The sequence below is a fragment of the Solanum verrucosum genome, unplaced genomic scaffold, assembly GCF_900185275.1.
Source record: "Solanum verrucosum unplaced genomic scaffold, falcon-dt-bn FXZP01000067.1, whole genome shotgun sequence".
Taxonomy (NCBI): domain Eukaryota; kingdom Viridiplantae; phylum Streptophyta; class Magnoliopsida; order Solanales; family Solanaceae; genus Solanum; species Solanum verrucosum.
Window position 1 is genome coordinate 1,058,279 of NW_026020175.1, and position 27,887 is coordinate 1,086,165.

The 27,887-nt window shown below is 34.3% G+C and overlaps 3 protein-coding genes and 1 pseudogene across 4 annotated transcripts in view; 3 read left to right on the forward strand and 1 right to left on the reverse strand.

The window, feature by feature from the left end:
* Nucleotides 1-861: 861 nt before the first annotated feature.
* On the forward strand, nucleotides 862-7,104 carry LOC125828868 (zinc finger protein GIS2). Of its 2 annotated transcripts, none has more exons than XM_049508183.1 (4): nucleotides 862-963; nucleotides 4,199-4,408; nucleotides 5,195-5,296; nucleotides 6,337-7,104. In XM_049508183.1, exons 2-4 carry the CDS (start codon nucleotides 4,278-4,280, stop codon nucleotides 6,884-6,886), a joined length of 783 nt encoding a protein of 260 aa, XP_049364140.1. In that variant the 5' UTR covers nucleotides 862-963; nucleotides 4,199-4,277; the 3' UTR covers nucleotides 6,887-7,104. The 2 variants fall into 2 exon arrangements, with proteins under 2 accessions (XP_049364140.1, XP_049364142.1); XM_049508185.1 differs by having other exon boundaries at nucleotides 876-963; nucleotides 5,198-5,296.
* A 3,209-nt stretch (nucleotides 7,105-10,313) lies between these two features.
* Nucleotides 10,314-27,887, forward strand: part of LOC125828933 (disease resistance protein RGA2-like) — a 149,808-nt gene continuing 132,234 nt past the window's right edge. The window contains exon 1 of the mRNA XM_049508241.1: nucleotides 10,314-11,161. Within this exon, the coding sequence (XP_049364198.1) occupies nucleotides 10,379-11,023 (645 nt within the window). The 5' untranslated portion in view covers nucleotides 10,314-10,378 and the 3' untranslated portion in view covers nucleotides 11,024-11,161. The remainder of the gene's footprint in view (nucleotides 11,162-27,887) is intronic.
* Nucleotides 14,870-17,394, forward strand: LOC125828903 (fructose-bisphosphate aldolase 2, chloroplastic-like; annotated as a pseudogene).
* On the reverse strand, nucleotides 18,737-19,591 carry LOC125828932 (uncharacterized). Its single transcript, XM_049508239.1, has one exon. It carries the CDS (start codon nucleotides 19,583-19,585, stop codon nucleotides 18,755-18,757), a length of 831 nt encoding a protein of 276 aa, XP_049364196.1. The 5' UTR covers nucleotides 19,586-19,591; the 3' UTR covers nucleotides 18,737-18,754.

Consider the following 27,887-nt stretch of genomic DNA (forward strand, 5'->3'; position numbering starts at 1 on the left):
ACTTGAAATTTCTTTTGGGTGAAAGTTTGACTTACCCCCGACATGTTAGTGTAGGTGTCATCATAACCTTGAATTTTGGGACATGACATGCACTATTTCTTTTTGTATGTTGTCTCTATGATTTATTTTATTTTATATTTTATATGGACTTCTGATTGTTGTAAATTTAGTATTTTTTTTATTCAAAATAGTAACGTAGCACACAAGGTAGTGGTTAATGAAGTGATTAAGAACCCAAAAACACTAGGTGATTCTTCCCATATGTCCTAACCTTGGTAGACAACGTTACCTGCTACCTATTACTAGTAGAAGATGACAGATATCTCATAAAATTAGTTGAGGTGCGCGCAAAAGTTGGCCCAAACACCATGATCTTCAAAAAAAAAGTAACTTATAACTTCATTGGAAGTCTGCTAACTACTAACCACACGTTTTCCCCATTATTAATATCTTATCAATTTATTTTTTTTACAATTATGCCAATTACAAGCAAATTAACTAGTAAAATAATTTTTATATATAATTATGCCAATTACAAGCAAATTAACTAGTAAAATAATTTGTATAACATAATATTCTACAAATTATGTTCAAACATGACTTCAATAGAGATAAGTTCAATTATCAAAGAAGTAAAACTTTCAACAACCTATTTAAAGACAATTAATTAAAGATAAGCTCATTTAAATGGCCAACTTCTTGTCAACTTTGTATATGGCCCAAAAGAAGATAGTATATAGCCCAAGCAAAACTGGACACCTAAATGTGACAAAAGGAAAAAGCTAAAGGGTAATATTGGAAAAAAAGAAGAAGCTTTACTGGTAGGCCTTCCCTGAAAGAGGTAGCTATTTCCTTCTTCTCGCCTTATCTATCTATTGCTTCTCTATTTCTCTCTCTGTTTTCTGTGTGTTGCAGTATCCCAAAATCTAACCCTAAGTGTCCAGATCTAGAACGCTGTTTCAGGTTCATCCTTGCTCTTGCTCTCTTTCTATTTGTATCTGGTTTGTTTTTTACTTTTTAATGTATTTTCTGTGTTAGAGCTTTTTGTATTTCTATGTCACGGAATTTGAAATGAAAGGCTCAAAAGAGTGGAATTGATATGAGGATTCAGATAGCGGAAGATCAACTAGCTCGAAATTAAAGATTAGTTGATTGATTGGTTTAGGTTTCATTAGTTTGGTGGTTCTTAGCTCGGATTTGGTTGGTCATATTGGAAATCGAATCTGGATTGGAATATCTTTATGCATAATTATTTGTCATATTTCTTCTGATATTTGTTTTGTTGTAGTTTTCTGTGTTTATGGGATTTTAGTGATTGGTCTTGCATAGTGTTACTGTTGTTATAAATTGGGGAGGAAGCTGAATGGTGTGTACAAAGTGCTTTCTTTTTTGCTTTTGAATAGTTAAAAGTAGTAAAGGTTAATGAGAATGCGAGGAGCTGAGAGAATTTTGTGTTCTAATGTGTGGATCATTGCTCCCTGTATACTAAGGGTTGGTGGGTGGTGATGAGCTGTTTTATGATTCTGTTTATGGATTCCAATTGATTTCTTGGTGAATGAAATTGAAGATATCTGAACATTTTTCAGCTCTTTATCCATCCCTTCCCAACCCAAAAATAAGAGAACTTTTGCAGCTAAAGGTGGTTGAAGGCTGAAATAGAATCTAAAATCCCATTTAACTTTTCTGACCTGGCGTACTGGAAAGGCAAAACCCTGGTTTTTCTCTGTTCTTCATTTTTTGGGTGAAGGAGGTTGGAATGAAATTGCTGAGTATATCTTTTGGTCAGTGGGTTATGGTGATCTTACACCTTGTCGGTCATTGGGTGCAATTGGTGTGAATATTCTGATAGATTATAGTAAGGAGGAATGGTGATACTAGGATTGAAGATGATAATTAGAAACAGTTTAATCTTTAAAATTTCCCTTTTACCCTTAATGAAATGATTTACAACCACGAAGGATTGTTTTAAACCTCAAGTTTCAAAAGTCTTTCTTTTTTTAAATACGACTAATTCTACGGGATACCTCCCACCTCCCACCTCCCACCTCCCACCAGCAACTTGTACCAGGCAACTCTGTCCACCAAGGCTAGGGCAGATGGGAAGAATCACCTAGTGTTTTTTTTTTTTTTTTGTCTCCGCTAAGTTTTGAACCTGAGACCTCACGGTTCTCAACCACTTCATTGACCACTAGGCCACCTTTCGGTGCTAAATACATATTATTATTAGTTTAATAAATTTGAAATGCAAAACTTTGTAGTTAGTATGGTATTTTTTTGCGTATGTCTAATAGTACAACTTCTATTTTTTGGAGGCGAATTATTTGCTGTCGATCACACCACTGAAAATTGACCATTGGAAAGGGAACGGGGCTCTGAATGAGATAGAGAGAGTAACTTTTTTCTTTGTAAACAAAATGAAAAAGTAGTGTGAAATAAATAATTTGGTACTTACCAGAAACAGAAAAGGAACTCTTCAAACTGGTATAAGATTGATGTAATGGATCCATTCTGTATCTCATTTAAGGAAAGGAAAAAAAGAAGAGCAACGGGCCCATTCAGATAGTCTTTCAAGTTAAGAGATGATAGAGTTGTGAAGAGCTTTTGTATTGAAGAATGTACACCGATAGTAGAGGAAGAGCTTTGGTGCCTTATACTACCATCAACCATTTTACCTTATGCACTTATACTGGTTAAATCAAGGTGTCGTCTGATGTCTCTTTGAAGTCAGATGGGGTAGGGTGTATGGAAGATTTATAAGACTGGTAAGTTGGTAACCTTTGTTTATGATCAACAGAAGAAAATTATTAGGGTGAGAATGGTGCTGTTGTTGATTTATAAGCTTTTATATGTTAAGATGTAGATCTGTATACTTCTGTGAGGCCTCTATGGTGAAGTGCGAGGAGTGTCTTGATGCCTGCTTTTAGAAGTGGTTTCATTTCCTTTCTATCATTAGCTCTCCGTGAATGATATAAGCTTAACTTGGGCTGATTTTTTTTAAATTTAATACTTTTTGAGAAAGGCGAACAGCAGCAGATCTTTTATCTAAAAAAGGAAAAACCTAGTAGATAAAAACTAATATCCTCTTGTTTCAATTTTTGTGCCTTACTTTCTTTTTTAGTCTGTATAAAAAAGATGGCTTCCTTTCTATATTGCGTAACTTTTTAATTTCAACATTCCCATTTTACCATTAATCCCTAATAGGAATGGGCATGGCAAGTTTAATACCATAAGATTCAAATGACATCTTTTGCATGTTATACACACGTTTAGTTTAAGACTACAAGATTCAAAAGTCTTCTTTACATTCTTAAACTTCTTTCTTCATGCCCTTACTTCATGCCCAGTCAAACGAAGACACATTTTTTTTTTATCAAGTAAAAGATTTCATTGATAATAACAAGGCCATCTTGGCAATATACCAGAGATCCACTGAAAAAGGAGAAACCTACAAAATATGGTCCTCTCCGAAGGCCACCCAATCCTCTATACAAATAGGAAGTACATGGTTACGACTCCAAAAGAATGAAGGATTGAAGGGCTATATAGAAAATAAAGGAAATTCAGGAGCTATTCATTTGAGACTGGGTTATGGCTCAACACCAAATCTCTTGATATTATCACCAATCTAAGGGCCCATATATGGAAAAATATGCTTCTGTTTTAATTTTTGCGAGACACATGTTGTCACTTGTCTTCATTGCAGCTGAACAGAGAGAAGATGACATTTGATTTATTAAAAGAGAAGGAAAATGACATTTGATTCAGACAATAACAATCTGGTTTCACAACTCTGATTTCCACAATATATTATTGAATTTAATTTGCTTATACTTAAAAATTAGTTGCTATTTCTGGTAAAAGATTTTGCTTCTATCAACAGTTATTTGAGCTTTCTGTCAGCTAGGGAAACCATCTCCATATGTCTTTGAAGTTGGGACTCAATTGTCAGCTGTTGTAGATAACTAGTGGTTAATGATTATGTGCTGGTGCTGGCATGTGTTTGACACAGTAGATATACACTAAACTTAGGAGGATGTAGCTGGAGACGATGTTTCCTGAATAAACAAGCTTTTGGTGCTTGTGTATTGAATAATATCTCTGTAGTGGTGTTTTGGATTTGGTATTTAAAATCAAAGGAGTACAGTAAAAAGGTTTATTTGGACTGATGTGGTCTTGGATGTGTGGTTGTGGTGGACAGGGAGGAGGCAGCAGCTGGGTGGTGGTGTGGTGATATTTTAGCTGGTCGTTTTTGGTGGTTTATTTGTGGTTGTTTGAATATGAAATCTGGCAGCAGAAGCCGAAGCAGGAGCAGAAGCAGAAGCAGGAGTCCAATGGATCGCAAAATCCGCACACAACGGTTCTCCTACCGTGATGCACCATATAGACGGGAGCCACGTCGGGGTTTCAGGTTCTCTGGTTTTAGTCATTTGTATGTTTAGCTATTCTCATTCTAGCACCTGTTGGCTGGAAGCAAAGAGATATGGATCTGTTTGACTTGGAATGGAGGCTAATTACTATATTACATGGATGGGTGTTTCAATATGCATGTTTGGAGTGTTGAACTGAATTTGCACCTCTGTTCAAAGATATTTCCCTGTGATTGCACTGCTACCTTCTCCTAAAAAGGGGAAGAGGGTAATGCTGTTCCGTAATTGTTAGACTAATAATTAGTCTGCACTTGACGTGGCTGTTTGGAAGCTGATTTGGCAGTCCAATTTAGACTTCTGCGAGACCCAAATGTTCAAGTGTGAAGTTGGGACAATCAGTATCCCTAGGCTGTGCTTTTTTGTTATTATACCCTGACTGATGGTGCTCAATTTATACCTTATTTATATTCTTTGATCAGCTAAATTTGATTTTGTTCAATAATGGGGTTTCTCATTTTAAAAAGTATGTCCTTTTTGTAGTACAACTTTTACTTTGTTTTACTAGTGAAGTTAGGGTCTTATGTAGCTAGAGTCTTAACAAATTTAGCCTTCTGACCTCATATCTCAAGTTCCATTTGTGCTCCTCCGATGAGTTCGATAGAAACATGGAAACAAAATATATTATAATAAGCCAATTTCTTGGAGTGTACTATTTTACCTGCTCTTTGACTCTCTAACATCTGGATTATACAATTTTTGGCTCTTTGGTGGACATATTTCTTCTTTTTCTCATGGTTTCTATCATTTTTTTTTTATTTTTTTTTTAGCAGTCAGAGTCAGAGCAGTCTCTGCAAGAACTGCAAACGGCCTGGCCATTTTGCTCGGGAATGCCCTAATGTTGCTATATGTCACAATTGTGGTCTCCCAGGGTAAGTATTGGATTATTGTGTGTTAATTAACTACTTGTTACCCTGATGTTACCTTTATAAAAAAATAAAGCTACATGTTTCCCTGGAAAGCTTAAGAATTACTATTGCATTTACTTAATGTACTCTGGAGAAATTGTTATTCAACAGATTCAAATTTAACCATAAAGGCAGCTACTGATGATGTTATATTACCTTTCTGTATTGCTTACTCATCATCCCATTTGTTTGCATCACTTTCTGACATTTGATACTGGTAACTAAGGGGCAAGATATACCCTGATATCCTTTAAGGGGGCAGCACACTGTCTAGTCTTAGATTACAGGTAACCAAGGGGAAAAGATATCCTGAAATCAAAGTTGAAAACTTGAGACATTCACATCATAAGGAAGCAACATGTAGAAATGAAATAATTCTATGTAATTTGTAGTACTTAGCTTTTAAAATACCCAAACAATATCAAATTTTACAAGTATTTAAGAACTGCCAGTACATACTAGTTGCTTAGCACTAATATAACATGAAACACCAAGCAAACACAAGATTCTTTACATAATAACCAACAATATCCAGACTTGAGCTTGAGTGTTGTCTTAAAGGGAATGGGGACACATACTGCTGATATTTTTTTTTTGAGAATGGTAAAGTTGTATTCATCAGCAATGAGGGTATGCTGGCAACCAAACAAAAAAATTCCAAGGCGAAGTAGTCATGATTACAAATAGCCTAGGAAATCTACTAACTGATTTACATCATCTATACCCTCTGATATTTACAAGTTGCTTGATAAAATGAACGGGAATGGGGACACATACTGCTGATATTTACGAGTTGCTTGATAAAATGACTTCTTTCTTTGGCTTTCCTAATATATGTATTACTTGTTCATTCATTCATTCTTTTTTCGAGGTGTATTTGTTTTATTTTATTTTATCATTTCTGTCAGAGATGCTTGTTCCTGAGAATGGGGTCAGTAAGGTTGTTAAAACAAGTGATATTTGTTACTCTTTTAATTTTGATTTTGCCTCCAATATTTGAACAGGCATATTGCCTCGGAGTGTACCACAAAATCTCTTTGTTGGAATTGCCGAGAACCAGGCCATATGGCTGGCAACTGTCCAAATGAAGGAATCTGCCACACCTGTGGTAAGGCAGGACATCGTGCTAGAGACTGCACGGCTCCTCCACTTCCTCCTGGTGACCTGAAGCTGTGCAATAACTGCTTCAAGCAAGGCCACATTGCAGTCGACTGCACCAATGACAAGGCGTGCAAAAATTGTAGGAAGACTGGTCACCTGGCACGTGATTGTCAAAATGATCCTGTGTGCAATTTATGTAATATATCTGGTCATCTGGCTAGAGATTGCCCCAAGTCTGGTGCTCTTGAAGAGAGAGGTGGTGGATTCCGTCCTATGGGTGGAGGTGGAGGTGGAGGATATCGGGACATTGTATGCCGAACCTGCCAGCAAGTAGGCCATATGAGTCGAGATTGCATGGCACTGATGATCTGTCACAACTGCGGGGGAAGAGGACACCAAGCCTATGAGTGTCCCTCTGGAAGGTTTATGGACCGTTTTCCCAGGAGGTACTGACAGATGAAAGCCATGCCATATTAATAGGGTGACTACTGATGACATGTGCCGCTTATCTCTTTGAATTGAGATTGACATTTGTTTTGTTTTTTTTAGAAAATATCGGATTTTGGAACTAGTTGCTTTAGTGTGCGTCTTTACATCTTTTGCATGGATATGATGAGACTGTTATTTAAGAACATGGATTAATATGACTATTGTGAGGTATTTGCATTTTATTTGGTGATTCTGCTAGCTGATGGGAAGGATGACAGCATCCATATAATGGTTTGGCTTGGTATTTGTGCTGTTGATTTTTACGTCTGACAGCCCTGGATTTAGGCTCTTGCTGGTTAAGTATTTGGTGATAATTTGAGTGATTCGCTGGTGACCTTGTTGGAGGTGAAAAGTGCTTTTAAGCCTATTTGACCAACTTTAAACCAATTCAAACGAATTGGTTAAGCAAGCTACCTATAAAACAATAAGATGTTATTGGGTCTAACATATCTTGTAATTTAGTGGCGGATCTAGAATTTACGACACATGAATTAGTTGAGAAAATGAGTTCTAAAATGCATATCTTTCTCTAGCAATACTTGTTTTTGGTATAAATACAAAATTTAACCTAGAAAAACTGAATTTTATTGAACCCTGTAGTTATATTAGCCATGGTTTAATGCTTGAAACTGAATGAGAACCATGACCATTCATTACTGCCAACATAGCGTAGGGCGTGGCCTAATGATCAATGGACTCCTAATCAGAGCCACACGTTTGGGCATGGTGCTGATTTTGAGTAGACAAAAGTTAATTGTAATCTACTATATCACTAATTGTTATGTCAGTTTCAACGGTCAAATAACTCCAAATAAAGCAAGCAAAAAAGAAATTCAGGTGATCTAAAAAGTAATGAAAAAACCAACGGACAGAAAACAGATGGATAGGATGGGTCCAAAAAATCGAGGGAAGACCGACTCTTAGATCCGTTGTTTTTTCTTAATAGAAAACCACAAACATCCTCGTTCTTTCATGCAAAATTTATAATTTTTTAAACTTATTTTTAAAAAAAAAGAAAACCGACAGTCCCTGGGTTATTAATTATTTCTTAAAAAAACCAGGCGGACAAGGGTTTTTGAAGTGGTCAAAATCATGAAGAAAATATTTCATTAAAGAGCATGCGTGGTCAAGTGGTAGAATTGTCTAAAGTCATAGAGTACGATTCCAAGTAACCTCAAATGAGATATCTTTAATTTGACACAGCTTGAGAAATAATTTGCTTGTGGCAGAGAACACTGAGATAATTAAGGTACTTGTAGTAAGTAAGAGTACTCTTTCTTTGAGGAGAAAATAACAAAATAAACCCAAAAGAAAATGGCCTCAGCATCTCTGTTAAAGTCATCTCTTGTTGACAAGTCTGAATTCGTTAAGGGGCAAAGTCTCAACTTCTTCCTGTGCTGATGAGCTCGTTAAAACCGCTGTAAGTTTCATTGCGCTATTAATAATGAGTTTAACTTTTGTACACTGACATGACAATGTTGCCAAGTTAATGTGCCTTACCACATAACGTGTAACCGTCAATAGTATTTCTAATTTGGTTATCTAAAGATGTTAATAAGACCTTAAAGACATTGATGATGTAGTAGTTTTCACATTGTTAATGAATAGTCCCTCTGTCTAAAATGAACTGCCGTGATTCTCTTTTACACGTCCTTAAGAAATATTAATTAGGAGTTTTTTGTTTTGTTAACTGAAAAATCATAAGATTATACCATAAGTTAGGTATTTGTAGTCATCAAGAACAATAAAGTGGAGCAAGACGTGGACTAATGTAATATATATTCCTAATTAACAACTGTGTGTGGTAATGTACAGAAAACAATTGCATCAGGGCGTGGAATATTGGCTATGGATGAGTCAAATGCTACCTGCAGAAAGCGTCTGACATCCATTGGGCTAGAGAACACTGCTAGTGACAGCTCCAGGTCTTAGGACAGTACATCTGGTGCCGTTCTCTACCAATGATGGCCACAAAATGGTTGATGTTCTTGTTGAACAAAACATTGTTCCTCGTATCAAAGTTGACAAGGTATATTTGTTTTATTTAATCCAGTAAGCTCGTACGATACTAGTTTGGCTTGAAACTCCGTTTTCAAATAAAAGACGAAGGTTGTAGGTTGATAGGTAGCATCAATCTTTTAAATGTAATAATTCCTTTTTAGTAGTAATTCTTTATTGATAGATAAACAATTGGGTATATTAATTGATTCTTCCATATTTCAAGTGCTTTGAGTTATTAGAGAAGTATGCAAGAAGATGTGCAATCTCTCAAGTTGGACATGTTCTTTATGTGGTATTTTTATACTATTAGATGAAGGGTACACACACAACGTGTGTGGCGAGAGACTAGTAAAAGAAAAAATGGATTGGGAGATCCTTGTACTTATTTTGATTTGTCAACCTGACTACTTAGGATACAACTGTAAATATGTTGACTCCAGATCAGTTTCTGTTGCTTAGGATAGAACTGTGAGTAGAGGAAATGGAGGAGCCATGGTGGAAGAAGAAAGTTGGCTTTCTGAGGCATAGAGTAATAGGATCGCCGGGGGAACGTGAACTTGATTTCCCTATGATCACAATGGGCTTCAAAAGTATAGCCTTTATTGCTGTAGAGGAATAAATTCGGTGGTGAGGTTTCCGATTTAACGGGGAAGGTGACCTGAGGTATTACAGCGGTGCACTGGTGTTGGAGGGGAATAAGCTTAAAATGGTTGGGATTTTGCCTTCTTTTTCTTCAAAAAAATGTAAAATGATGTGGCAATTTTTTTCTCAATCTACTTTTTTGATTCAGAACTCTTAGTCGAGCTGATGGTGAGATCGATTTTTTGTTTGAGGTTCAAGAGGAAGGAGAGGAACCACCGCCCAATGGTGCTTTTACAGAAGTATGGCAGCGTGATTGAGAGACACAATGAGTTTGGAGTGGTTTAAAGTAGTGTGTTTCAAGTTTGAACCACTATAAGTGGAGTGCCTAGGCGATGCCTGATCAAGTTGGAGGACTGGGTTCACAAATCAGAATAAAGTAGGAGGATCTTTTAGTCATTCCGATTTTAGTGTTTATAAATTATTGTCTTCCTTCTAGTGGTCCACAAACAACTAGCAAAAGAAGACTTATGCACAAACTTTGAAGACTGGTGCATAGGAACAAGACTTTGTGAAGGAGCAAACACAACAATGGCCGATCCTGTAATTGGTGCTACAATTCAAGTTTTGCTCGAAAAGTTGCTTTCTCTCACTATTGAGGAACTCAGTAGCTCAAGGGACTGCAAGAAAGATTTGGAAATGCTTACACAAAATGCATCCTTGATCCAAGCTTTCATTCATGATGCTGAAAGACGACAAGTTGACGATCAGGCTGTGAAACTATGGCTCAAGATGCTTGAGAGAGCTGCTGAAAATGTGTTTGACGAATTCAGGTATGAATCTATCAAAAGACAAGTGAAGATCCGAAACAAACCAATGAAAAAGGTCAGTGATTTCATTTCTCATACAACTTTTAAGAGCAAAATGTCTCGAAAAATCAACAACATCAATGAAAAGTTGAGGGCTATCAATAAGTTAGCCAAAAACCTCGGTCTCCAATCACTCATGGTTCCTCCTCGGCAAATACTACCAATTCGTGAAACAGATTCCATAGTAGTTTCTTCGGAGGTTGTTGGTAGAGACAGCGATGTTGAAGTGATAAAGAGAAAGATGTTGAACATCAGAGAGGATGTTGTTCTGTGCACCATTCCCATAGTTGGTATGGGGGGTTTAGGCAAAACAACTATGGCTAAGAGAATTTTCAATGATGAACAGATCTTGAAACACTTTGAAAAGAGAGTTTGGTTGTGTCTACCTGAAATGTCAGAAATTAAGAGCTTTATTCAACTGATCCTTGAATCCTTGACAAAGAGGAAAGTTGAGGTCCAAAGTAGAGATATAATAGTCAAGACGCTACAAGATGAATTGGCAGGAAGAAAGTATTTGATTGTCCTGGATGATTTTTGGCGTGTTGACTCTACATTATGGGATGAGTTTGTGAACACCTTGCGAGGAATACATACATCCCGAGGAAACTTCATTCTTGTGACTACTCGTATGAACAGGTGGCGTCCACAGTAGCAGCAGCAGCTCCTCATAGGTTGGAAAAATTAGCAAAAGATCATTGTTGGTCCATTTTCAAACAAAGAGCATTTGTTGATGTGGAAGTTCCAGAGGAAATAGTGATCATGGAGAACAGGATTGTGGAAATGTGTCAAGGTGTACCATTGGCTGCAAGTGTGTTGGGAGGCCTCTTATGCAACAAGGAAAAACATGAATGGCTGACAATTCTTGATGGAAACACCCTTGTTGCAGGTGAAGATGATAATGGAGAAAATAGCATAAGGAAAATCCTAAAACTCAGCTATGATTATCTACCATCTCCACATCTGAAAAAATGCTTTGCTTACTTTGCAATGTTTCCAAAAGATTTTGAGTTTGAAAAGGACCAACTAATCCAACTCTGGATGGCAGAAGGCTTTCTTCATCCGTGTCAAGAGATCACCGTAATGGAAGTCATTGGGAACAAGTTCTTTCAACTCTTGTTGCGAAATTCCTTGCTACAAGATGTTAAGTTAGATGAGCACAACAATATTACACACTGTAAGATGCACGATCTTGTGCATGATTTGGCAGGAGATATCTTAAAATCTAAACTATTTGATCCGAGGGGCGATGGTGGAGAAAATCTTTCTCAAGTGCGATACTTTGGATGGGACTCACCAAGTGATCAAATATATAAGATAAATGAGCCAGGAAATTTGTGCACACTGTTTTGGAAAAGCAATTATATATTGGAAGATATGCTGTTGAGTTTTAAGTTCTTGAGAGTTTTAAATTTGTCCAGTTCAGGAATCAAGGAGTTGTCAGCCAAAATCGGGAAGTTAATATACTTGAGATATCTTGATCTCCCAGACACTAACATCACAGCCTTGCCCCACTCTGACAAAACTAAGAGCATAAGCTCTGCTCGAGACTACTTTCCTCCATTAATGGAGGATTGAATGCAGCAAAGAAGAAATCAACAATCAACTGTTTGTGGGGAGAAGAATTCTGTGCATTGCACTTTTTGTATTGAACTGAATGAATGACTAAATCATTTACAAGCTGAAGTATATATACAAAGTAAGAAATAAGAAAGAATCTCTGACTAACTTCAAGTAACAACTTAACTAACTTCTCGACTGTAGCAACTAACTCTACTGTAGCTAATTCTAACTAACTAATTTACTGTGAAATATATTCTCATCTGCCCCCCTCAAGTTGGAAGTGATGTGATCACAGACAACGTGCTCATGAGTGTTGTATGTTTGATCCCAGTCAAGGCTTTGGTGAATATGTCTGCTAGTTGAGAGGTTGTAGAGATGTGATGGAGTGTGACCAGTCCCTGTTGAAGCTTGTCCCTAACAAAGTGACAATCGACCTCTATGTGCTTTGTCCTTTCATGGAAGACTGGATTCTTGGCTATGTGAACAGCAGCCTGACTATCACAAAATACATGCGTAGGTAGAGAACATTTATAATTTGCAAACATTTAGAGTCAATGGCTGTTATTCACTCGGTGAACTTCCATTTGAGATGGGAAATATGATAAGTTTGAGACACATATATTGCCATTCTCGGTCTCAGATGCCACTTAACATGGGACAATTGACTTCTCTTCAGGCCCTACAATATTTCAATGTGGGTTTAGAGAAAGGTTGTCGAATAGAAGAATTAGGTCGTTTGAAGAACCTTAGAGGTGAATTGACAATCAATGAGCTGGAATTGGTCCGTAGTAGAGAAGAAGCTCGAACAGCATATTTACAAGAGAAATCAAATATTTACAAGCTGGCATATGCATGGTTCCATGATGAACCAGAATGCTGTGAAACCATTGATGAGCATGTGTTGGATGGTCTTCAACCGCATCCTAACTTGAAAACCTTAGAAGTGAAGAACTATTTAGGTACTAGATTTCCTTTATGGTTCAGAGAAGAATTGCTACCAAATTTGGTCAACTTGAAATTAAGTGGTTGCAAAAGATGCAAAGAAATTCCATCGCTTGGCCAACTGAAATTCTTTCAGCATCTTGAGCTGTTAAGGTTACATAAGGTAGAATGCATCAAACCTACATTTTATGGTATTGATGGTAACAATATTGGATCAAGCAGCAATATCCAAGTGTTCCCATCATTGAAAGAACTAGTATTGGAGGATATGCGTAGCCTTATTGAGTGGAAGGGAGATGAAGTTGGAGTAAGAATGTTTCCTAGGCTTGAGAAGTTGAGGATTAGTAACTGTCCATTGTTAAAAAGTACTCCAAGTCAATTTGAAATCCTCCGTGAATTAACAATTGAAGAAGTTGACAGTGAAATGCCATTGTTGAACTTGTGCAGCAACTTGACATCTCTCGTAATGCTTAGTGTCTATGCTGTGAAAGAGCTCACTTTTTTTCCAGATGAGATGCTATGCAACAACGTTTCACTTCAACACCTATGGGTCTCAGACTGCGGAGAGTTTAAAGAATTGCCACAAAGCTTGTACAATCTCCATTCTCTTAAGAGCTTAAGGATTAATCTCTGTACCAATTTCAGTTCCTTTCCTGTTCCCACTGGAGAGAATTATTTGACTTCCCTCCAAAGTTTTCGATTATGGAACTGTGATGGATTGACCAGTTTACCAAGTGGGATGCTAGAGCATTGTCGGTCTCTGAAATCTTTGAAGGTCTTCAACTGTAACAACTTAATTTCCTTCCCTTTACATTTTGGGGAAATGCCTTCACTTTCATATTTGAATATATCACGATGTCCCAAATTAATTCGTGTACCCACAGGGGGCCTTCACCTTCTCATTGGGTTACTGAATTTGGAAATTGGTCCTTTCTCAGAGATGGTGGATTTTGAGGCATTCCAATATATTTTTAATGGCATTCAGCAGCTATTGTCAAGCTCTGTCGGATGGGCTCGGCAACCTTGTTTCTTTGCAAGAGTTAGTTTTATGGACATGCGAGAAACTAGAGCTTCTGCCATCTAGAGATGCCATGCAGCTCCTCACCAAATTACGGAACCTGGAAATTAAAGGCTGCCCAAAGTTAGAAGAAAGTTGCACAAATCGGAGTGGCCCAAACTCCCACTGGTCCAACATTTCCCATATTCCAAAAATTAAACTAGGTGGAAGCATAATTCAGAATTTGAGTAAGTTTCTGTTTCTCTTTCAGTTTTTGAGTCTCATTTTTAATTTTAATTTTCCACGAGTTACTCTCCTCCATTATCCTTTTATAATTTTCCAAACATATTTTCGTTCCACTTGAAACAAAATTTATAAATATCTATATTACTTTTAAGATATGGTTTAATCATGAATATTTATGTGTGTTTTTTCTTCCATCCAGAGATGCCACGAGACATCTCACCAAATTACAGAACTTGGAAATTTAAGGCTGCCGAAAGTTAGAAGAAAGTTGCACCAATCGGAGTAGCTCAAACTCCGTGTGGTCCAACATTTCCCATATTCCAAATATTATGGTGGAGATCACGACAATTCAGGACTTGCGTAAGTCTCTGTTTCTCTTCTAGTTATTTCTTAAAAAAAACAGACGGACAAGGGTTTTTGAAGTGGAAAAATTGCAGTCAAAGAGTACAAATAAAAACGACAAAAATATTTCATTAAAGAGCATGGTGTAGTCGAGTGGTAGAATTGTCTAAAGTCATAGAGTTCGATTCCAAGTAGCTACATTTTTATGTATATTTCTGAAAAACTGACCCGTAGACATTGTTCAGAGCATAACTACCTCAAATGAGATATCTTTAATTTGACACAGTTTGAGAAATAATTTGTTTGTGGTGAGGGTAGACTTGTAGAGAACACTGAGATGACATTAAGGTACTTGAAGTAAGTAAGAGTACTCTTCCTTTGAGGAAAAAATAACAAAAAAGACCAAAGAAAATGGCCTCAACATCTCTGTTAAAGTCATCTCCTGTTGATGACAAATCTGAATTCGTTAAGGGGCAAAGTCTTCGCCAATCTTCTGCCTCAGTAATCCGCTGCCACCCTATATCCGCCCCTTCTCTCACAATTCGTGCAACTTCTTCCTATGCTGATGAGATCGTTAAGACCGCTGTACGTAAGTTCCATTGCGCTCATAATGAGTTTAACTTTTGTACACTGACATGACAATGTACAATTTTGTTGCCAAGTTAATGTGCCTCAGCACATAACGTGTAACCGTCAATAGTAATTGTAATTTGGTTATCCAAAGATGTTAATAAGTTGCTAATAAGACCTAAAAACACATTGATGATGCAGTAGTTTTCACATTGTTAATGAATACTCTCTCAATCTCAAATGAATTGTCGTGATTCTCTTTTACACGTCCCTTAAGAAATATTAATTATGAGTTTTTTTTTTTTGGTTAACTAGTTTACCCTTCATTGGTATTTGGACAATCATAACATCACACCATAATTTAGGAATTTGTAGTCATCAAGAACAATTAAGTTGAGCAAGATGTGAAATGTGTCAAAGTTAATTAACTGAAGGACTAATGTAACATTATATTCCTAATTAACAACTGTGTGGGCTAATGTGCAGAAACAATTGCATCACCAGGGCGTGGAATATTGGCTATGGCTGAGTCAAATGTTACCTGTGGAAAGCGTCTGGCATCCATTGGGCTAGAGAACACTGAGGCTAATCGCCAAGCTTACAGAACACTGCTTGTGACAGCTCCAGGTCTAGGACAGTACATCTCTGGTGCCATTCTCTTGAAGAGACCCTCTACCAATCCACAACTGATGGCCAAAAAATGGTTGATGTTCTTGTTGAACAAAACATTGTTCCTGGTATCAAAGTTGACTAGGAATATTTGTCTAATATAACCAAGTAAGCTCGTATGATACTAGTTTGGTTTGAAACTCCGTTTTCAAATAAAAGACTAAGGTTGTAGGTTGATAGCTAGCATCAATCTTTTAATTGTAACAAAACCTCTGAATAATTGATTCATAACCAATATAACTAGTTTCATAATGAGGCGTAGTAGATGGATTGGTACCAGGCAGCCAGTTGAGCATGAGTAGGAGTTATATCCCATGTCGGTACTACTATGTGCTGAGGTGGGGCTTATATCGCCTTGGGATCTCCCATCTCAATAGCTAGCTTTTGGAGTGTGGTTCTCCCTGGATTATAACAATGGTATTAGAGCCACCCATCACCCGTCATGCCCGTTTCAAGCTTTGACTACACTTTCCAAGCTTGGTTAATGAGCAAAAGTTCGTTTTCATCTAAATTTATATGAAAATGATCTCCTAATAATCTTATGATTTGATTAAAACAGGATTTGGTTCCCCTTGCTGTTTCAAATGATGAGTCATGGTGCCAAGGTCTCGATGGTCTTACCTCACGCACTGCTGCTTACTACCAACAAGGAGCTCGCTTTGCCAAATGGTAACAACTTTTAGAAAATGATGAGTTATTTTCTATATGCTTTAATCTTATGACTACTGACTATGATCATATGCTAACATTTTTAATAATTTTAGGCGTACCGTAGTGAGCATTCCCAATGGACCATCTGCATTGGCAGTGAAGGAAGCAGCCTGGGGTTTGGCTCGCTACGCAGCCATTTCTCAGGACAGTGGTTTGGTCCCAATTGTGGAGCCAGAAATATTGCTGGATAGTGACCATGGCATTGACAAGACTTTTGAGGTTGCGGAAAAAGTTTGAGCAGAGGTCTTCTTTTACCTAGCTGAGAACAATGTCATGTTTGAGGGTATTCTCCTCAAGCCAAGTATGGTCACTCTTGGTGCTGAATGCAAAGACAGAGCCACTCCAGAGCAAGTTGCTGATTATACTCTTAAGCTCCTCCAAAGAAGAATTCCCCCAGCTGTCCCTGGAATCATGGCAAGTTTCCTCCTCATTTTTACGCTATTACTAAGTTGTTTTAACTTGTATAAACGGTTAGTTTGAAGAATATTACACTGTCAAATCACTTTAAGATATAACAATCCGTAATAAGTGGAACAAGTTACCAGGATAGTAAGGCAGACTACCAGCATAGGTTGTAAATAGATGAAAAAAGTGAGTGAATATTTTTGAGGTTACAAACAACATAAACTTTTAAACAAGGTAGGAGATTATTACCTTAAATCATGCTAACAAGATTACTGCTGTCGGGATTTGAACGGTTCTTATCTGGTGGACAATCAGAAGTTGAGACTACCTTCAACTTGAATGCCATAAATCAATCTCCAAACCCGTGACACGTGTCCTTCTCCTATGCTAGGGCTCTTCAAAATACTTGCTTGAAGACATGGGGAGGTCTCCCTGAGAACGTGAAGGCTGCTCAGGACACGTTGCTCATCAGGGCTAAGGCCAACTCTCTTGCTCAGCTTGGCAAATACACTGGCGAGGGTGAATCAGACAAAGCTAAACAAGGAATGTGTTCAGAAGGAATGTGTACTAAGGACAAATAAAAAGGGACATCGAGGCTTCCTTGGACAATTAAAGAAGGAAATGTTCGGTTTCCTTTCCTGTCCCAACAGAGGCTTCCTTGGATAGAAGAAGGCCTTGGTAAATTGATCACAGATGATAGGATTGTCATTGAAAATTCTATAGCTCAGTATGGTGACCTTATTTACCCAGATAAGAGGACTGTTCACCTGCATTTAGCATATGCAAAAGATCTACACGCACTTCCAATGCAGTCACAAAATATGTATCAGATGAGCCATGCGCATGCTAGCTCCTCCTTGAGTATCAGCTACTTTAGCATCGGTCTCGTTCACTATATACCAGATTTATACAAAAAATTTAAATCTAAAAGCAGAATAGAATTGATTAGATTTAGCAAATAGACTAGTAACAACCATATGATTTATTTAACTCATTGACTTGCATGGAACTCCCACGTCTACCGTGACTTCCATCTCTTTAGCTCGTTGCCCATCTTTTTCACGTTCATTATCCAAAACCTCATTAGTCCCATTAGTGTTATGAAAATTCTCAACTTCGTGCTTATACACCATCATTTTGTTCTGAATTTTTAGTGGCTGCAATATGATGGTAAGTTATCATAGACAAACTCTTGGAATTCCTCCACAATCATACCAGTCGCTTAAGTACTACTATAGCGCAAGAATTAAAGACCCCTGCTCTAAAGCAACTTTTTCACAAGCACTCCACTCCATACAACTAATTTTTACTCGCTGGGAGAATTCTCAATGAATTGGTTTCTAGAGGTCGAGGTGAAAGTGGATGGGGACTGCAGAGCATTAAAAACCACCTAATCAGAATTTATTTCATTGAATAAAATGCAAACGAAATTACTTACTATCCACAGTATATACCTACTTTCTTACTACTAATTAAAGAACAAAATTTTTGGTTTCCTTTGCTGTTCCAACAGAGGCTTCCTTGGATAGAAGAAGGCCTTGATAAATTGATCACAGATGATCGACTTGTCATTGAAAATTCTATAGCTCAGTATGGTAACCTTGTTTACCCAGATAGGAGGACTGTTCACCTGCATTTAGCATATGCAAAAGTTCTACACGCAGTCATAAAATATGTATCAAATGAGCCATGTGCATGCTAGCTAGCTCCTTCTCGAATAATCAGCTACTTTAGCATCGGTTTCGTTCACTATATATCAGATTTATACAAAAAAAATTTATCTAACAGCAGAATAGAATTGATTAGATATACCAAATAGACTATTTATAACGACCATATGATTTTATACACAAAACAATGTTATCTTCAAGTAAAAATCACTTGGTGTTTTCCCTTGGCTGACTGCTAACGCCTCCTACTAGAAAGCTTATACTAAAATAATCAAGAATCAGTCTTGTCTTCTGTTCTCTTATACTCCGGCTTCAGCTCATAAGTGCCTTGATGAGCGCCCTTATTATTGTAAATGCAGAGTAGTTTGAGCATGTCTTTCATAAATTGCTCAGGCTGGTCCGTCTCATGGACGAGCTGTTTCAACGTCCAATTTGATTGCCTCTCAAACAGTTTGAACATAATTTCTTCCATTTCGTCACGATCCCTCCTTGTTCTTTTCATTTCTAATCCTTTACTAGGCACCTTCTTCTTCTCTGCAGCAGATCCAGAAGCCTTAGTTGCGAAAAAACCAGGCATAGGCCTCATATGTTTAGCATTATCATTATCAATAACCTGAATTTGTCTACTTTTCGTCATGTACTTATTCGTCCTCTCACGACATAGTTTTCCATAATTCTCAATGTTTTCATGATGAGGCTTCATATCAAATTTGTGATATATCTTTCCTTCGACCGAAACCCTTCCTTGACCTGATTCAGAAAATATCGACATTGGAATAAAATCTGTTGACATATCCATGGAGTAGTGAGTGGGCATGTTTCCAGATGAAGTTCCGGCTAATTCCATGGTAAATTGAGTTGAATCATTGGCGATTAGAGGATCAACGACGACGGTGACTTTGGCAACAGGTCTCGGAGAATTAAAAGAGAGATCAGTTTCACCGGAAGTAGAGTGTTGATGCTGTTCGAAGAATCCAGAGACGACGGTAGGGCATTTCATCAACCATACACGTCGGTCTGCATTTCTCGTATCCAAATTGTTGTTGGTTGTAACACCGTGCACGGTGGTTTTAGGGTTCATTCCGGTGATTTTCTCCGCCATCTATGTGTGGTTGGATTCCTCTTTTAAAATTGTTTGTGACTATTTAAAGGAATTCGTTTTTCTCTCTAACGAACTGATAAGTATTAGATTAAAAAAAATAATTAAGCCCTCTTATTAAAATTTAATTTTAAGATTATTGATTTTATTGAACACATGTGCGGTATGATTTACAAATTCAATGAATTAGAGATTATATTTTTATTTTATTTTTTTCATCCTGGCTTAACTAAATTCAGAGATAATATTTTAATTGGTATTCTTTGATTTTTTTTAGAAAAGTATTTAATTCAATCTAAATTGATAAATCAATATGATTTTCTGAAAAAATATGATATTTAATAAATTTTACCATATAAAAAACAAGAGATTGAACTTTTAAGAGATAAAATGGATTGTTCAGTCACAATTGTAGGAGAAAGATTCCGCAAAATAATTTTTTCCAGGATAGATGAATCTACAATTAATTTTTAATCCTAACTTGTTTGGATGGTTGTTAGCCGATATATTGTATGATATTGTTAGTTTAAATACAATGCTTATTTGGATTGTTATTTTAACTATATTGTATTATTAGTTTAAATACAATATTTATTTTGATTGTTACTTAAATTATATTGTATCGTATCGTTTAAATTCACCATTAGATAATGACGAAAAAGGTCATTTTATGTAAGACCAATTTGGTGTGATTGTGTCGTTATCTTAATATATTTTTTTTCTCATTTTGTCTTTATTTATTATTTAATAATCATATATAATTTTTTATCTTACCTTTTTATAGTAGTTCTATCCCGTACTTTATGTTTCTTGTAGGTTTATTATTCAAATTGTGGATGTATGACATTATGTAACGACGAAGAACTATACAATCTATCCAAACACGATATTTATTAAAACAATACAATATGATACAAGACAACACAATACAATATAATACGATACGTTATGAAGTTAAATAAGTAATAACCATCCAAACAACGTGTAAATTTAATAATAACAATATTACCTTTATTTCGGTTATATCTCTTTTTGTTTAAATTTTATAATAACAATCTTAGTCTTATTTTTTGTTATTCTGTTGTCCGACTCTATCTCCATTTTGTTCTCTAATAAACTAGTGCTGTTTGATCTTTATATATTCTATTCAACTTTTCGTGATCTCAATATCTCATGTTATGGTAAATTAATATAATTTAGTGTAAAGTAATAAATAACTATATAATAAGTTAGATTAGACTTTAGAGATAAAGGACATTTTCCGATCACAATTGTAGGAGAAAAACCCGGTAAAAGAATTTTCAAAACAGGTAAATTCATAATTAACTTTTAGTTCCTAAATTTTATAATAACAATATCAACTTTATTTTTACTATTCTTCGGTTGACTATATCTATATTTGTTCCTAATTTTTTAATAACAATCTTAGTCCTATTTTGTGCTATTCTATTGGTTGACTATATCTGTATTTGTTCCTAAAATTTATAACAATATCAACTTTATTTTTTTGTTTTATTATTGATGGACTAAATCTCTATTTCTTAATAAATATTCTTTACACTCTTTCAACCTTTTCATCAACATTCTCTCTGAATTAGAGTAAGAAATTAAGGAAACTCTGTCAAAATGGGACTCTTAAGAAAATTTTTTGTCTATACTTTTCTATTGATAGGTTTTATGTTAATATTTTCTAATAACGAAGTTGCTGGTTCTCGTAAAGTTTTTCAAAAATTAGAGTGACACAGTTTTAATTTAGTGAAAAATATATTTTGAACTACGTTTCGTTTTCAATCGCCTAATTAACACTGAATCAATGGTATGTTCTAATCCTCCCTTATTTTCTTACAACTACAAACACAAAATTTCATTTGGGACTAATTGATGATTTTGAATATTTCATTTTATGTCTCAAATTGATATATTTTATATGCCAAGACAATTAATTATGTATATTCATATTTATATGTGGATTTAATAGTTTGACGGACGAGTTTATGTAAAATATAAAGTTGAAGGAGTCTTAATTTTCTACATGTCCTCTTCTTCTTTTTATATTGATGTTTGTAACACAAACTTTATGAAATTTGGACTAGTGATTCCTGAGAGATCAGAGATATCAACTCGGTAATTATGAACTATACCTAATCGTGTGCAAATGGTTATTTTTAGAGATAAGTGTCAACAGCATACCTAAATTATTTTTTTAAAAGTTTCATTTGTGAGTTTCATATCTAAAACTATCACTTATTAGTTTATTAGTTTGAGAAACAAACCTGTGTATAATACATCCCGTCTTTTATTTGCAAAAACATTGTCACATGTCATTCCACATTGATAAATATTCTACTTTGACAAAAATTAAATAATAAACTATTAATATTAGTAAAAAACTAAAGATTAAAGTATTCCTATTCTAAAAAAAAAGAAATTATTTTTTAAAAGACTAAAATTTAAAATATTTTTCTCACTCCACCCCACTACCTCATCCCCCATCCTTTTATTTTTTAAATTTCTTTTATAAAATATTTTTAAAAAATTCAGACCTCACCCCCTCCCCCACTTCTTTCTAAAAAAAATCATATTATTTTTACCTTTTTAATAAAATAAAATCCTACTCCACCCCTACGCTCCTAATAATTTTTAAAAAAATATTTTTCTTGTTTTGTGTTAGATATGTACATATATTTTTAGGAAAATATTTTTTTCTACTTGCGTACCAAATATAACAGAAATAAAAAATTTATTTTTAAAAAGTCTTGTGGCAAGTAAAAATCTTGGAAGTGAATGGGAGGAAGTGGTGGAGTGGAGTAAGAAAAATATTTTACAGTTTATTTATAATTTTTTTTAGGGGAAATAATAAAACTTTAATCTTTAACTTTAATTAATATTAATAATTCATTTAATTTTTGTCAAGAATGTTTTGTCCATGTAGAGTGTGATGTGGCAATTTTTTTAAAATAAAAGAGACAGTGCATTATACACACCATATCGAGAATGTAATAAAAGAGACAGATGTATTTCTCAAACTTATAAGTGATAATTTAGATATTAAACTAACACCGTCAATAGTTTTGGTACGAAACTCAAAAATAGAAAATAGTTTAGGTGCCCCTTATGGCCTTATCTCTTATTCTTATTTGGCTGTTCATGCCTTTTTATTTATTTAGTTCATTTTTAGTTCTTTTGACACAATAAGATGCAAATAGTGATACAGTATATACTTTTAATATTTGTATATGATACTTATTTATGGTTACACCAATAAATATATGAGAATCTGTGTCGTAACAAATATGGTTATCACAAATAGTAGTTAAATATTTCTTTTTTTAATCATGATAAAAATTAGTATTATTTGATGTAATGGGTGTAGATAAATTTTTACCTCTTTTTCAATAACTATATATATATATATATATATATATATATATATATATATATATATATTCGTGCTTGGGTAATATTCTATTTGTTTTTCTTATATTAGAGCTTTTTTCAATTGCATTGAAATGTCTTTACTAATCTTTTTCAATCTGGTTCCTTTTTATGTGTAGTGGTCTTGGCTGGATGGTTGATAACTTATACGAGTCCATCACACGCTATAGGACCAAAGTCCTTGTCACACTTTAATACAGTAAAAACTAAAATACAAAATAAGAACAATAAGGATTTTTACGTGGAAATTTCCTTGCTCAAGGAGGAAAAATCACAACCTATCCAACAAGATTTTCCAACTGCTCTTCACTATCTTTAAGCAACAAATGAATATAGAGTCCAATAATCAAACAAGGATTAAACTCTTAATCCTACAACCTGTAACACACCTCTGTTACAAAAAGAGCCACAACAATAACTCTATTGCCCATTATATCAACACTCTAGTTAATATATACTTCAATCACACACTACACAGTTAACTCTAACTATGCTCACTGTTGGCTGGAAATATAAAGACACGATCTATTCATGTATAGATTCGGAACAAATCTTATAAGTTAAAACACACAAGACACAAACTCTCGATCAACAACTTAAAGACACACTTGATAAATCAAAGTATTGGTGACAAGGACATTTTTTAACCAAATCATAAATGGAGGGCATTTTTATTCATTTCACATAGTTTAAGGGCATTTTTTTAAAAAATATGTCACTTATTTTGAGAGCATTTAGAAATCATATATACAAAGAGAGATTGTCTGTGTATATATTATTCTTAAAATTTAAAATAGGGCATTTATTCGGAAAAAATAAAATTGATACATTTGAATTTACACCATAACTATTTACAAGCTTGCAAAAAATAAATATAAATAAAGTTTGATATATCGCTACTGATTGCGTACTCTTCAAACTTGAATCGAACGAATTCTTTTCACAAATAAGATCGTCTACGCGTTGCTCTCTCCAACTTCCTATCAAATAAAATTAGGCATCAAAATCTATACAAAAAGTTAGTAATTGTGGCAAAAAATCAATAATGGAAGAAAAATATGTAATAAAAGAAGCAAAATAAGAAGAATTGAGAAGGAAGCCATGAAAAGGGGAAAAACTGAATGTCATGCAGTGGAGAACTTTTGTTTTAGATCAAAGGAATTAGTTACACAATATGAAAAGAAAGAAAACGTATATTGAGTAATTATACTTCAATGAGTATTAAATGTATTCCTTTATTGTACTTATTGAATTTTATTACAAAAAGATTTAATTTAGCATGAAGGGGATGCTACTACGTCGGTTGGTTCAGATTTAATTGGGTTTTAATGCATTGATTTCTACATTTAATTGATAATCCATTTGTACCAAAAATAAATTCCAAGAGAAATGCAAGAAAAACAAAAAATGAGAAAAAAAAGATAAATGCAAATGAAGGTTAAGTGTCACATCATCTTTTTATGTTTTTTTTTAATACTAGTATATATATCTGCACGGTGCGCGAATATTATTTCTAATAATATGAATTTTGATGTCTTGCTATATCATAAAATTATATAACCTAAATAAAAAACAATTAACTATGTTAATTACTTAATGAAATGTATTCCCTTCATATCTGTAACTAAATTTATATGAATAGAGACAACAGATCATGTATTCATCAAATAATGTTTATATTTTATAAAAAAAAATTAGTTATATTATTTACTATTTAATACTATTAGACTGTTAATATAGTTATTAGGTGCTTTCTTATTAATATAAGACATATTTTTGTAACTCGTGCGTTGTTAATCTTTAATTTTTTTTTTGTTCAAATCATTTCAATTTAAATTTTATTAGTATATTATTTGATTGCTTCATTATATTCTCATTATTTCAATATATATAGAGAGAGAGAGAGATTCATTTTCTTGTCAGATTCAGAATTGGGTGATTAGTCTTCACGGCTAATTAATGAGATGTAACATTTACTTCTCAGTATATTGTCATTAATTTGAATATATCTGAAATCTCATTAATTAGCCTCGTGAGTTTTTAATCTTTAATTTTTCAATTCTTTTTTCAAATCATTTCAATTTAAATTTTATCGACAGTAATATGTATATTATGTGATTACTTCATTGTATTCTCAAAATTAGTTTAAAATATATAGATAATATATATATATATATATATACACACACATATAGAGAGAGAGATTCATTTTCTAGTCCGATTCAAAATTGGGTGATTAGTCTTCACAACTAATGAATGAGATTTAACATTTACTTCTTAATATATTGTCATTAATTTGAATATATTCGATGGAACTTGCTAGCCTATGGCTGATGAAATGATTCTCATCTATATAAAGTCCTTTCTCCTTCTTTTACACATAAGAAAAAGAGATACAAGATAAATTCTCCCTTTTATAATGTTTTAATATTCTAGTAAATCTTAGTTGGTTTCTGACTCCTAATTTTATATTAGAAGAGCTTGTCTAATACTGAGATATATGGATGAATGTGGTCTTTGTCATCTGAGGAAATTACAAAAGTTGATGAAGGTAAAACAAATTATTATGTAAGTCAATATAATTTTGCGGAGGATATCTGAATTTTTGTGCCCATGCTAATAAGGTATGTGACATTGCTATATATTTATATTTCAATATATTTGTGTGTGGCAAATTGAGAAACATAAACCTTAACATAGAGAAGATTCAGAAAAATGATAATTTTTCTAAATAAAAAAAGAAATTTGAGTTAGCGGATAATATAAATTATTGTGGTCATTTCTTAAGCGAATTTTATGGCTAATATGTGAAAGTGGGAGAATTGGTGTTAGACTTTGGTATTGTTGGGCATACTTGTGCTAACTAATCACCCAAATTGGAGAAGAAGATTTATATATATATATATATATATGTTGGTGATTCTGAAACTACTCAAGTTCTTATAATGAAAAAGTTTTCTTAAAACTAATACATGAAAATTATTGACATTATCTGAAGTGGTACATAATATTAATATTCTTGCAAGTTAATTCTTCTGAATCTTCGTGGCTAATTAATGAGATTTAACATTTACTTCTCCTTATTGTCATTAATTTGAATATATCCATTGGAACTTGCTAGCCCATGGCTAATGAGATGATTCTCATTTATATAAAGTCCTTTCTCCTTCTATAGATAGAAAAAGAGATCAAGAGAAATTCTCCTTTTTATAATGTTTTTATATTATAATATGCTGAATTTTCTTTTGTAGATTTTTGTTAGTTTCTGACTTTTAGTTTTATACTAAAAGAATTTGTTGAATCCTGTAAAATATACCTATATTGGGTGAAAAATTCTTAAGGATAGTGTCTTTTGACACGCCTCAAGTTTTGAGAATTCTCTACAAGTGTTGACGGTGAACTATTTTTCGTAAGATTACCAATAATTTCTACACCAAATATCTTGTCAAACAGCTCCACTCTTTAAAATAAATGTATTTTACAAAAGAAAAAAAAAAGGAGAAAAATTTGACCTTTGAGAAGCTTGGCCAAGTATGCTTTAAGCACAAGTGTTAATTGAAATGAAAGAATGTAAAAAAAAACACAGGTTAGACTAGCAAAGACTTGTTCACTTCTTGTGCTTCAAAAGTACATTAGTACTTAGCTTTTATGCTTCTGATAATAAATGAAGGTTAATTATGTGGTAGGACATTCATAGATATTAAAAGTACATTTTAAAGGTGATTTTCAACTTTACTTTTATTTATTTATCAAAACATATAGAAAATAAAGATGAAAAAAACACATATGAAGACCTGTCGGACAATATAGTCATTCGTACAAAAAAGATTTTGATACAAATGATCAAAGGTATATCATGCATATACAATCTTGGTGAAAGGTTAAGGAATCAAGAGCTATAAAAAGTCTTGAAACAATTTGCCCTTGTTGTGAGGAAATAAGAACTTATTTCTATAGAGAAGAATCTCTAAGATACGAAGTATTTGGCTAGGGCTTTCTCATATACAATAATTGATGGTCATGAATCTATTGTGGCTCCACTGAAAAGGTGTGGCAGCAAACCATTAAAAAAGATTCGTCAACACCATATTCTTAAGCGCAATAGACCGCCTCATTTTACTGTCCTTTGTTTGGAAAGAGATGCAACTACCAGATAGCCTAGAGATTTGGATTAGAGTTGATATTTGTGTTTTGGTAAGTGTCTCATAGTTCATTGTTGATGACAATTCTGATTCGCAAATTAACAAACTTACAAGAGGAGTGTTGGACTATTTACACTATGAAAATGATCCGTAAGTAAAATTTGAGAAACTATGTGGACCTATTTATATGCAAATCGTGAATTTTTCCCTTAGGACCATTCATCTCCCTTAGGACCATAATTTTGCTTGATGCAGAGCCTCAATGTTGCAGCTATGACATAAAATTTGAACTTTGGAGCAGGAGGAAGAAGAACAAAGGGTATGATGAGCCATTCTTGAAAGAAGCTAATGTTTGAAAAACTTTTTTGTTTATTCTAGTACTATTTGCGAAGAAGGTGAAAAGGGAGATGAATGGTCCTAAGGGAAGAATTCCTAATTTGCATATAAATAGGTCCACGAAAGCCATCGCTTCTCATATTTTATATACGGATTGTTTTCATAGTGCAAATGGTCCAGCACTCCATTTGCAACTTTGTTTATTTGCGAATTAGAAATGTTCTCAATAATGAACTGTGAGCCCCTTATCAAAACACAAATACCAACTATAATTCAAACATCTCCAAGCTATCCAGCAACTGCATTTCTTACCAAACAAAGTATAGTTAAATGAGGTGGTCTATTTCTCTTAAGAATATGGTGATGACGAATCTTTTTAATGGTTTGCCTCT